Source organism: Erpetoichthys calabaricus, chromosome 1, assembly GCF_900747795.2.
Source record: "Erpetoichthys calabaricus chromosome 1, fErpCal1.3, whole genome shotgun sequence".
NCBI lineage: Eukaryota > Metazoa > Chordata > Cladistia > Polypteriformes > Polypteridae > Erpetoichthys > Erpetoichthys calabaricus.
This window is the reverse complement of record NC_041394.2, coordinates 19,449,548-19,460,806: the sequence shown is the minus strand read 5'-3', so window position 1 is coordinate 19,460,806 and position 11,259 is coordinate 19,449,548. Positions and strand designations below refer to the sequence as shown.

The 11,259-nt window shown below is 36.8% G+C and overlaps 1 protein-coding gene across 1 annotated transcript; it reads left to right on the top strand.

Annotated features, from left to right (window-relative positions):
* Positions 1-349: 349 nt before the first annotated feature.
* On the top strand, positions 350-10,930 carry snrpd2 (small nuclear ribonucleoprotein D2 polypeptide). The gene is made up of 3 exons (XM_028796028.2): positions 350-488; positions 6,139-6,318; positions 10,631-10,930. Coding segments are annotated over exons 1-3 (357 nt in total). The 5' UTR covers positions 350-486; the 3' UTR covers positions 10,806-10,930.
* The last annotated feature ends 329 nt before the right edge of the window (positions 10,931-11,259 follow it).

Here is an 11,259-nt window from a genome sequence, read left to right as displayed (position 1 = left end):
CACGTGTTCATTCCTGTTCTTTTCATTAATAAATAAAAACTATGAAGAAATATGCGTTTTCTTGAATACATACACTATTACCTAAAAATTGGTAGATGTCCCGTTTTGAGGAAAAAAAATAACGGTCACGTTACTCATTACACTTACGCCAATTCAAACTTTTTTTAACTATCTGAACTTATTTATTTTGAAAGTACCAAAAAAAATATGCCACAAAATCTGATCGGCAGAACTTCCAATCGTACCTGTACGAGCTAAAGCGACCCAGTTACGGGCTGTACACTAGTCTCAAGCCGCTACACCGCGCTGCCGACTGAGGCAAGCAACCGGAAGCGCTTAATAGTGACATCACAGTTAAGCACCAATCCACGAATTTGACACCGGAAGGTCTTCTTCGGCGCCACAAGAAAGAGTCGGAGTGCCGTGTGTGTGGTCGGCGTAAAGGTTTAAGTCGAAAAAAGAAAGAAGGTTTTTGTAGTCACAAAAATGTACGTATTGTAATGTTTTTTTGTTGTTGTTATGCAGTTCACGGGCTCATGCATTAATTCCAAAGGCTTATGATTATTGACCTGTCTCCAACAATCTGAATGAAGTTATATGCTTGATAAAAACGCCGGGGCTGGTAGTGAGGCCTGCGTGGGCTGCTTCTCGCATTGTTAAAAGAATTGCTATTTACGTTGTGTTGAACTGGATTTAAGATTTGCAAACAAAAATGAACAAGTAGTGCGACCGACGTTTCGATTTTCATTTTAGAGTACACACTGCTTGTTTGGTGAGTTCTGTCCTAGTTTGATTTCCATTCTGTTTTAAGCCAGTTCATGTCGTGTCGCGTTTTTGTAAAAACTGATTTCCAAGGCAAGTTTTTTTTTTTTTAATAAAAATTTAGATTAGATTGGTTTAAAACCATGTAGTTACCCTCAAAGGGATTATGTTTTCAGATTTTACTTAACTGGACGATGCATAGGTGGGTAATACCGAATAGCTTGTACGGCAAGCTGTTATTCTAAATCAAACACCTCAAATTTAAAATACTTTAAAGTGTATTAATCTTCGTTTTATTTGTTCTTAAGACTTGGTTTCCCAGGTCACACAGTGGCAGGCTGTGGACTTCAAACCCGAAGGTTTTGCGTTCAGATCTTGCTACTGACACCGTGTGACCAGGAGCAGATCACTTCACCTGCTTGTGCTCCAAATCAAAATACAAGAGAAATGTAACCAATTGTGTAGTATCTCAAATGCTGTCGTCTTGGATAAAGACGTCAGCCAAATGAGCTTAAGTAATAGTAATAATAATACAGTAGGTCTTTAGTGGGGGTTGAATTCTCATCCCTCACGCCAGTGTCCTAGTCTGAGCAGCGTCTTCTACACATAGCGGTAAGAAACTTGTTATGCTTTACAGTATAGTTCTGTTGCTCCCATTGTTTAACATAATCATGCTTAACAGGTTTAGTTAGTTGACGTTGAACTGGAGACATTGTGATGCATACCTCATTACCTTAATGTCAAATCCAATCTTCCTATAGCACTCCTCCATTGCGAACAGCATCCCTAAGTGCTTTACATTATAGTGAAATTGTGAGTCGTCTCTTGCCCTGAGCCCAGTGGAAAGGTGCTGACACCTGAATCCCTTATAATTGATTTAAACGGGTTTGTAGATAATGCTTCCATAATTGTACAGTGTGAGCCTGGTGGAATATTAACTTGTTTACAGTCACTAGTAAGCCTGCTGTAGAACTGAACAGCCTTGTGCTTTAAGACTAGAAGACCATTTACTGTCTTACATTTATGGGCATGAAAATTCCTACTTGTGGTAATTAACATGCAACGTCTCCACCCTCTTGGATCATGATTAGTGGGTATAAAAGTAACAAAAACAAAGTACTCTGAAATGTGTTTAGGTCAATAGAGCACAGTCCTTATCCTGATTACCATTCTGAGGTGAAATGGTGTGAGCAGGGCTGGTTTCTGCTACTTTGCCTCCTGTTGAGGTAATGGAGTAGTGCCCAAGAAAGTTAACATAATGTTCGACCTCCAAGCCGGATGGTTACATTGAGATCTTTAGCCAAAAAAAAAACTTGCGCCCAGGTTCCCTGCTTCATAATGAAAAATAGAACATTGAGACCTGCTTGGTGGCCAGGCATCCTTCAATCTGTTAGGTGGCAGCACAAAACCCCCAAAGAGAGAGATGTGGCAGCGTGCCCAAGTTAAGATCATGACCAGAAGAGGCGGGCGGAAAGTGTGCATTTTCCACATGCTGTCCAAGTACATGTAGAATGAATGAGACCTCGTTGCCTTTTTGTAGTAAAGCGTCACCTGTCTCATAGGCTAAAGAGGGCTTAGAGATCAGTAGGGAGATGCCAGGATGAAAAAGTATTTATTTATATCTTACTGGTAAATCATATTGTTATTTATATTGAAATTTTGTATTTATCATTTTTGCTGTTTCTGTATAAATATCCTAATACAGAACTTTCATTATTTTACACTAACATTTTCTGCATCCAGCAATTGGCAAATCATTGTGATTTTATGAGAAGGCTGTGGTTATCTAATGACAGCAAATTTATTAACAATATTGTCTGAAGCAGTGGTTCTCCAACTCTGGTCTGGGGACCACCAGTAACCCCTAACTGCGAATCAAGTTGTTTGAAAGATGGCAGTCATCAGAGCAAAGTGACTTTTAATTGCTCGGGTACATTGGTCTGTTGTGTTTTTTGTTTTTTTTTTTGTTTTTTTTTTTTAAATTAAACATTTGGAGTATTTGCAACAATCAAGGCTGCTAGCTGAGAGCAGCACTAAAACATCAACATTTATTTCTATAGCACATTTTCATTCAAATGATGTAGCTCAAAGTGCTGTACAGGATAAAGAAAGAGAATTAAGACAAAATATATTAAAAAATAAAATTAGGCAATATTAATTAACATAGAATTAAAGTAAGGTCCAAAGGCCAGGGAGGACAGGAAAAACACAACTCCAGATGGCTGGAGTAAAAAAAATAAAATCTGCAGGGGTTTCCCAGGCCATGAGACCACCCAGCCCCCAGTAGGCATTCTACCTAATGTAAATGATCTCAATCAGTCCTCATGATAGTCAGGGTTCACATGGAAGAACTTGATGATGACGGTCATGTGGACATTTGGCCTTTAATCCATCATTGTACGGACAACATGGTACTTGAATCAGGTGGTGGTGGCGCAGATCACCACCACAGAAAACCGGAAAAAGAACAGTAGAAAAAGTATGGGTTAGTATGGATATCTGAGCCACCATAAATGATGATGATAATTAAATGCATATACAGAATATATGGATTAAGCTAAAATGAAGCCATGAGAAAGCCATGTTAAAATAATGTGTTTTTAGCAGTTTTTTTAAAGTGCTCCACTGTATTAGCCTGGCAAATTTATATCGGTCAGCTATTCCAGATTTTAGGTGCATAACAGCAGAAGGCTGCCTCACCACATCTTTTAAGTTTAGCTCTTGGAGTAATAAGCAGACACTCATTTGAAGATCTGAGGTTACGATTTGGAGTGTAAGGTGAAAGACATTCTGAGATATAAGATGGAGTGAGATTATTGGAAGGCTTTGTAAACTATAAGCAGTATTTTAAAGTCAATTGTAAATGACACAGGTAACCAGTGTAGTGACATCAAAACTGGAGAGATGTGCTCGGATTTTGTTTTCCTACTTAAGATTCTGGCAGCTTCATTCTGCACAATTTGCAATCGATTGATGTCTTTTTTTGGGTGGTCCTGAGAGGAGTGCGTTACAGTAATCTAGCTGACTGAAAACAAAAGCGTGAAATAATTTCTCAGCATCTTGCAATTTTATAAGAGATCTAACTTTTGCTATATTTAAGTGAAAAAATGATTTCATAGTAATCTGATTAATATGTGATTTAAAATTCATGTCAGAGTCAATAGTTACCTCTAAATTCTTTACCTCCATCTTGACTTTTAATCCTAATGGATCAAGTTTATTTCTAATACCCTCATTATATCCATTTCTTCCAACCACTAAAATTTGTTTTCTCTTTATTTAGTTTGAGAAAATTACTACTAAATCAATATACCTAGATAGTAGAGAAATTAATCTAAAACTACCACTGTGGAGCACTCCATCTAGGTTCCTTGCAAAAGGTTAACAAATTTTGCTTCAGCTCCACACCTTCCAGTATACATCTTGTTTGCTTGCTGTGGTCGCCCAAACACCCACTTTTTCAAGCACATAGTCTCTTGCTATACAGTTCAGCCGTTCTCATTCACTGTGTAGGCATCTCTTCCAGGCTCACTTTGTCAACCTGGAGAGCTCACATCTGGTCAAAACAGTCTTACAGTCTAGTGGTGACTCACACACCCATGTTGACAAACTTACCAAGCATAAAGGAACCCTCCACCAAAAATATTTTTTATATGTTACATACCCCATGTAGTTTGTAGTGATGGCTGAGAAAAAAAATCATGTTTTCATGAAGGATGGAGATAAAATATATGATATAATGGAACTTAATGGTAACCCAATACTGACCAGCAGCCAACAATGTGAAAAACGTCCATGAAAAAAAGAAAAAAAAATCTCTCTCTTCATAGTCCGTAATCCACATGCCTGTTATCCATTTGAATGCTGAAAACATGCAAAACACATGTGGTTTGTGGTAAAATGTTAATACTTCCAGAAAAGAGGAGCATTTCCATAACTCTGTACTTTTGAATTGAAGACATTTCTCTCCTCATTCATTCATTGGTCAAAAGTCCTGTCCTGTTCTTTTTCATGAAAACATGAGCTTAATTTTTTTTACTCAGCCAGCACTGCAAACTACATGGGCAATGTAACACACAAAAATATAATTTTTGGGTGGAGTATTCTCTTAATAGCCAAAGGACTACTATGGATCACATTATTGATCCCTGGTCAAAATCTGGGACTTTGAAATGGAAATCCAGAATCTAGTTTTTGTTCACATAATTTAAGTTAAACTTGTGAAATGTAATGCAGAATTGCATTAGCAGATGACTATTAGCTCAAGTTGCTGCCATTAAATTTCACTCTAGCAAAATGGTCCTTGGTCCAAAACACTAAGTACTACTGTTCTTAATCACTTCTCAAAATTCCCCACCCTTAATAGTTTCTTTTAGTCTTGAACATGAACTGTTTTTAATTGTGCCTTATTAACATTAAGATGCAAATGACAATTGAACTTGTAGTTCTCCATCAAACTTTTTCCATTTGCAACTTTATGTATTTATTGTGAACTATCTGGTTTACTCAAATGTTTGGAAAGAAACTAGTAGAGAGAAAAGTGACTTACTGAGAACTACTCCTCCACTTTAGGACTCAAGCTATTTGAGTGATCTCCTTGAAAAGGGAAAATATACAATGTAATAAGATATGTTATTGGGAACTATTGGTGTGTGTTTAAACAATTGGGTTGCAACAAAAACCTGCAACTACTATGGCCCTTCAGGACCGACTCTGCCCACCCCGTTCTAAGTTGAACGTAACAACAGTAAGGTCTGTCATCTCATGGATCAAGCATGCTGGACTTGAATTCCACTCTTCAGTTTTATCCATGTGATATTTGCATGCTTTCCTCATGTTTCTATAGGTTTTTGTCCCAGAATTTCGATTTTATTTTATCCTTCTCATGTATAGCAAAGATTTTTGGTTTAGGTTAACTGGCAGTTGTAAACTGGCCCTCTGTGTTGATATGTACATGAGTGGGCTCAGTGTTGGTCTGGTGCTCTGTCCAGGCTTGATTTATACTTTGTTCCTAGTGCTGCCAACATTGGGTTACAGAGAGGGCAAAGCCATGGCTGGGTTAAGTTATTTTGAGAATTTCTGTTTTTGTGAGTATTAGTATTTCTTTTTGAGTTACTTAATACTTACAGTATTTTCTTTTTGCCTTTTACAGGGGAAAAATACAATTTAATACACTAAGAAAAATAGATGACATTTTTGTTTTAATCAGGGCGCTTACCTAGTCACTTATGTTTTTTTTTTCTTTAATATTTCAGTGTGTTCCATTATTAAGGTTAAGTTTACAGTGTTCATTTGTAATATTTAATAATCCAAAGAATGACCTACTATACATTATGTTACTTATTGTGTTTAACTTGATTTTTTTTTTATGTGCAGGAGCTTGTTAAATAAACCCAAGTCTGAAATGACCCCAGAGGAACTCCAAAAGAGAGAAGAGGAGGAGTTCAATACAGGACCACTCTCAGTTCTCACACAGTCCGTCAAAAACAATACACAAGTTCTAATCAACTGTCGCAACAACAAGAAGCTACTAGGACGTGTAAAAGCTTTTGACAGGTTGGCTTTTTTTTATCTTTGGTTTTTCGTGTCTTTGCTGTCTATATTGAGTGAAAAGGGAAAAAAAATCTGCATGTTTAATAAAATGAAAATGTTTGTGGTAAACTGAATGCCTGGGAAAAGTGTGATAGGAAAAAACATTTAAAAATGTGATGGCAATCTACATCCAACAAAGACACCATAGTCCTGCCCCTACTGTCATAATTTAAATGAGACTGATACTTAGGCAGGCAGTATGGTGCAGTTGTTAAGGCTTTGGACTTCTTACCCTGTGGTTGTGTGTTCAGGTCCTGCTACTGACGCTGTGTGACTCATGAGCAAGTAACTTGACCTGCCTGTGTTCAACCTGGAAAAAACAAAAGAAATGTAGCCATTTGTATCATAAATGTTGTAAATCCCCTTCAATAAAGGCATCAGTCAAATAACCAAATGTAAATGGTACTTAGTTTTGTATATATGGAAATTTTGGAGTTCCTACTTGTTTGCATTATTGAGAATTTCTGGTCGGGCTTTGGCAGATTGCTGTTGATTTGCTATGTGCTCTGCAGAAGTAATTAAGGATAAATGTATTTTTCCTTGAAAATCAAACATAGATTTAAAACATTAGATATGTGTCACATAGTTCCAAGATAGTACATAAAATGTAAGTTTTTCACTGATTGCTATTCTGGCAGCTCCCACTTTGTAGGGTATTCACATGAAACCACCAACTGGAATGGCACATAAACACGGCCTTTGAAGCTGTGGTGCAGCATGGAATTTGCAGGGCATCTGTTCTTGTTTGCCAGTGGACATCCATGTTGCAAGAAAGTGACAGTTCATCACTCTACCATAGTTGTTGCAGTGTTTATTCCAAATCATGTGTGCAGCCAAGAAAAAAGTGACTGCTTAGACCAACTGTACGATTTTCATAAGAGTGGGGAAATAATAATAATATACTGTGAATTTGATTTGTTTAAGGGCATAAAGGTTTCGGTTGCAGTTATTTGTACAGTTTACATTTTTTGTCATTCCTACATGTTTTTCATATTGAATATATGCAAATATTCATATGTATTGAAAAAAAAATACAGTGGTACCTCTGGTCACAACCATAATTCATTCCAAACTTCTGGACACAACCTGATTTGGTCGCGACCCGAATGTAATTTCCCCATAAGATTGTATGTAAATACAATTAATCCATTCCAGCCCATATGAACTGTATGTAAATATTTTTTTAATTTTTAAGCACATAGTTAATTATACCATAGAATGCAGAGTGTAATAGTAAACTAAATGTAAAAACGTTTTAATAACACTGAGAAAACCTTGAACAACATTGCAAGAGTTCGCGCTACACCCTTACAAACCACTCGCTGTAAATACTTTTTTTTTTAAAGCACAGGTGGAAAAAAATTTAAGTTTGAAAAATCCTTAATTTATACAAAAACTAACCATAAACAACCAAGGAAATTAACCTTGCATGAGTCGAGTTGTGGCGTGAAGGAAGTGAGGAGGAAGCTGGGTGGAGAGAAGGTTACAGTTTTGAGGAAGATTTCGATTTAGAAATCACAAGATTTTTAGTAGATTTGGACGTCTTGTACTCACTCGGCAGCAAGATTGGTAACATGAACGCCATGCTCATACTTTTCAATGATTTTTTTCTTTTAATTGGATTTCAATTTTCCTTGAACCTTTCTTCTCGCCAACACTACCACTCTTCACTTGCCTAGAGGCCATGGTTAATTGCAAAATTAATACAAAAGCACACAAAATAGAGCACAAAGAGTTGACAGCGAATGCACGCACGTCTGACCAAGAACGATGTGCAGGGAGAGACTGAACACGTGCGGAAATCATTGGCGCGTAAGAACCAGAAGGGAAACTGGGTGCCAGTGTTTTTGTTCGCTAACGGAACAGATTCAAAAATTTGGTGAACTTTTTGATTGTAACCCGATTTGTACGTGTTCAGAAACATTTGTGACCAGAGGTTCTACTGTGTGTGTGTGTTTGTGTGTGTGTGTGTGTGTGTGTGTGTGTGTGTGTGTGTGTGTATAATATATATTACATTTATTTGCTGTCTCTTTTTTTCTCTTTCCAAATTATACAGTATGATGATTGCATGGTAGTTTTGCCACATTACCTAGCATATAATGTGTTGCTGTTGATGATGTGGTTACAAAATTCACCCCAGAGTGAAGGGTGAATATTTGGGTGGTTTATATAGTATCATACTTAGTTTGGTTTTAATGTCAAACAAAGATGCAAATATGCTTAGTTTTTGGTGTGCCAGATTTACTGGTGCTTCATTGTCTCTGGGATGGTTTAAGCTGCTGCTTTTAACTCTACCCCAGGAGATAAGACACTTAATTGATGTATATAACAGATTTGAGGTTGGGACTATTGCCAGCACAAGTTTACCATATCCTTAATGGTCATCTAAAGACCCTGTTACATTAAATGACATTTTCAGCAATTTTTCAGTCATAGACTTCATTTACTTAATCTGAGTGAGTTGGAGACCTTCACGGCACACTCCTGTGACCACAAGTTCTGTAGTCTAACATATCCAGATCATTCAGCCCCAGCAAAAATAAATAGGTTTGATTTTTTATTTTCCATGAGTCATAGAGGCAGGTGTTTGAGTTAAGAACCAATGAGTGTTCAGCTGGAAGTACAATACATAGAATTCAGCAATGAGGAATCAAAAGACAAGCATGTTTTGGACCTTGCAGATAGAAGAAGTTCTCGTCTGGTAGGTTCATGCTTAATGTACCAAGACAGAATTGTGGGTTGGGGGAGAGATTTGCAACTTAACTCGCTGCACCTGGAAATAATTTTTTTACCTCAACAGCTCTATTGAAAGATGCTGTTTCATCTGATTTTTCCTTTTTCTGTTTATGATTTAAAGTGGGTAGAATTAGTAAGATATCTGCAATTAGTACCCATCCATAATTTTCTGGTTACATTTATGTTGTAATTTATACTTATATGTGACAATATTTATCTGGCATCTGTCTTCATGTATTGTTTTGAGCTAAATTTCATAAAACGACTGTTTAATTTTCTTTTTGTTTCAAAAACACACATACTGATTTTGTGATGCTTTAGTTAATGCATTGTGTTTATTTATTTTATTGATTTTATTGAAATCAAATAACATTGCATACAAATAACTCAAGTTTTACCAAAAAAAAAGGTTCAAAACAAATCAACCCCACCCCCCTGAGAGAGAGAGCTAGGCCAGTACAGTAAAAGTAGCAGGTAAAAAATAAGTAAATAGATACATTAATAAATGAATAAAGATAAATGGAGTAAAAGATGGGAGAGAATCTGCTTCCTCAATTTAAATGCTTATTCTAAAATGTTATTGATTAGATCCTGCCAGGTTTTGAAAATGTTTTGCACAGATCCTCTAAGTGCGAATTTGATTTTTTTTCAGTTTCAAATAATATATAACATCAGTTACCCACTGACTTAAAAGAGGCGAGATAGGATTCTTCCAGTTGAGCAAAACAAGTCTACATACCAGTATTGTAGTGAAGCAATTACAGTTTGTTTCTCCTTCTCGGATTTAAGCCCCTCTGTGAGCCCACCAAATACAGCTGTTAGTGGGTTAGGAGGGATTGTGACACCAAGGCTGTCTGAAAGGCATTTAAAGATTTTGGTCCAAAATGATGTTAATTTGGTGCAGGTCCAAAACATGTGACCCAGTGAGGCCGGAACTTGATTGCAGTGGTCGCTGGTTGGATCTTGCCCTGGAAACATTTTGGACAATTTTAAACGAGAGAGATGCGTTTGATATATAATTTTGAGTTGAATAATTGTATGCTTTGCACATATGGAGCTCGAGTGATTTTCTCTGCATTGCTACCTTCCACTCTTTTTCTGAGATGTTGAATGAGAGATCTTTTTCCCACTGTCCTCTTGGATCTTTGAAAGGGAGGGACTGTAAATGGTTTTATATATTACGGAGATGCTGTCCGAGTCCTCAAGACTGATCATATTTTTTTCTGCCGTAGAGGTAGGTGGGAGGTGAGGAAAATTGGACAGGTTCTGTTTAGCAAAGTTTCTAATTTGAAGGTAGTTAAAGAAATGTGTGGTTGGAAAGTTACATTTGGAGTGCAGTTGTTCGTAGGATGCAAAGACGTTGTCTATGTACAGATCTCTAAGTGATTTAATCCAAAATGTTTTCCAGACATTAAAAAATGAATACGTCTGAGAGGGTGGAAAAAGGTGGTTCTCATGCATTGTATTTATTGTTACAGGTGACGTATTTGTTTTAACTTGACTGACTTTTTTTTTTTTTTTTTTGCTTTGCTTTGTTTAGACATTGCAACATGGTTCTTGAGAATGTAAAGGAGATGTGGACTGAAGTACCAAAAAGTGGGAAGGGCAAGAAGAAATCTAAACCTGTGAACAAGGACCGCTATATTTCCAAGATGTTCCTTCGGGGTGATTCAGTAATTGTGGTGCTGAGGAACCCTCTGATCACAGGAAAATAACTGTACCCTCCTCCTTTGTACTGTAGGGTTTCTAGATTCTGCCAGTCAATACAGTTTTCTGTACTTTATTCCATCTTTATTTTGTGTGAACCGTAAATTCTCAATTAAATATAACAATAACCGTTTCAGTTGGTGTCTTGCAAGGCTTGAGTGAAGCATCAAAAAATGCCCTTTGTATCACTTCGTAACACGCCATTGTTGCACATTGTATTAGCTAGAGAGAAGAAGAGCAATGGATGAAGACAATGTCATTTTGTAATTTTCTTTTTTAATAAACTGATAAAACAGAAGTAAAATGTGTTCTGCTATGGCATAAATTTTGCTGTTTTTCTCCCCCCCCCCATTAGCTTTTGGTTTTAGAAACATTGCAAACAGTGCATTTCTTTTAAAATTCTGTCCAGATGTTTGTAGTTTGTAATGGGCTACTTGGAAATATATTCTACTGAATTTCTTT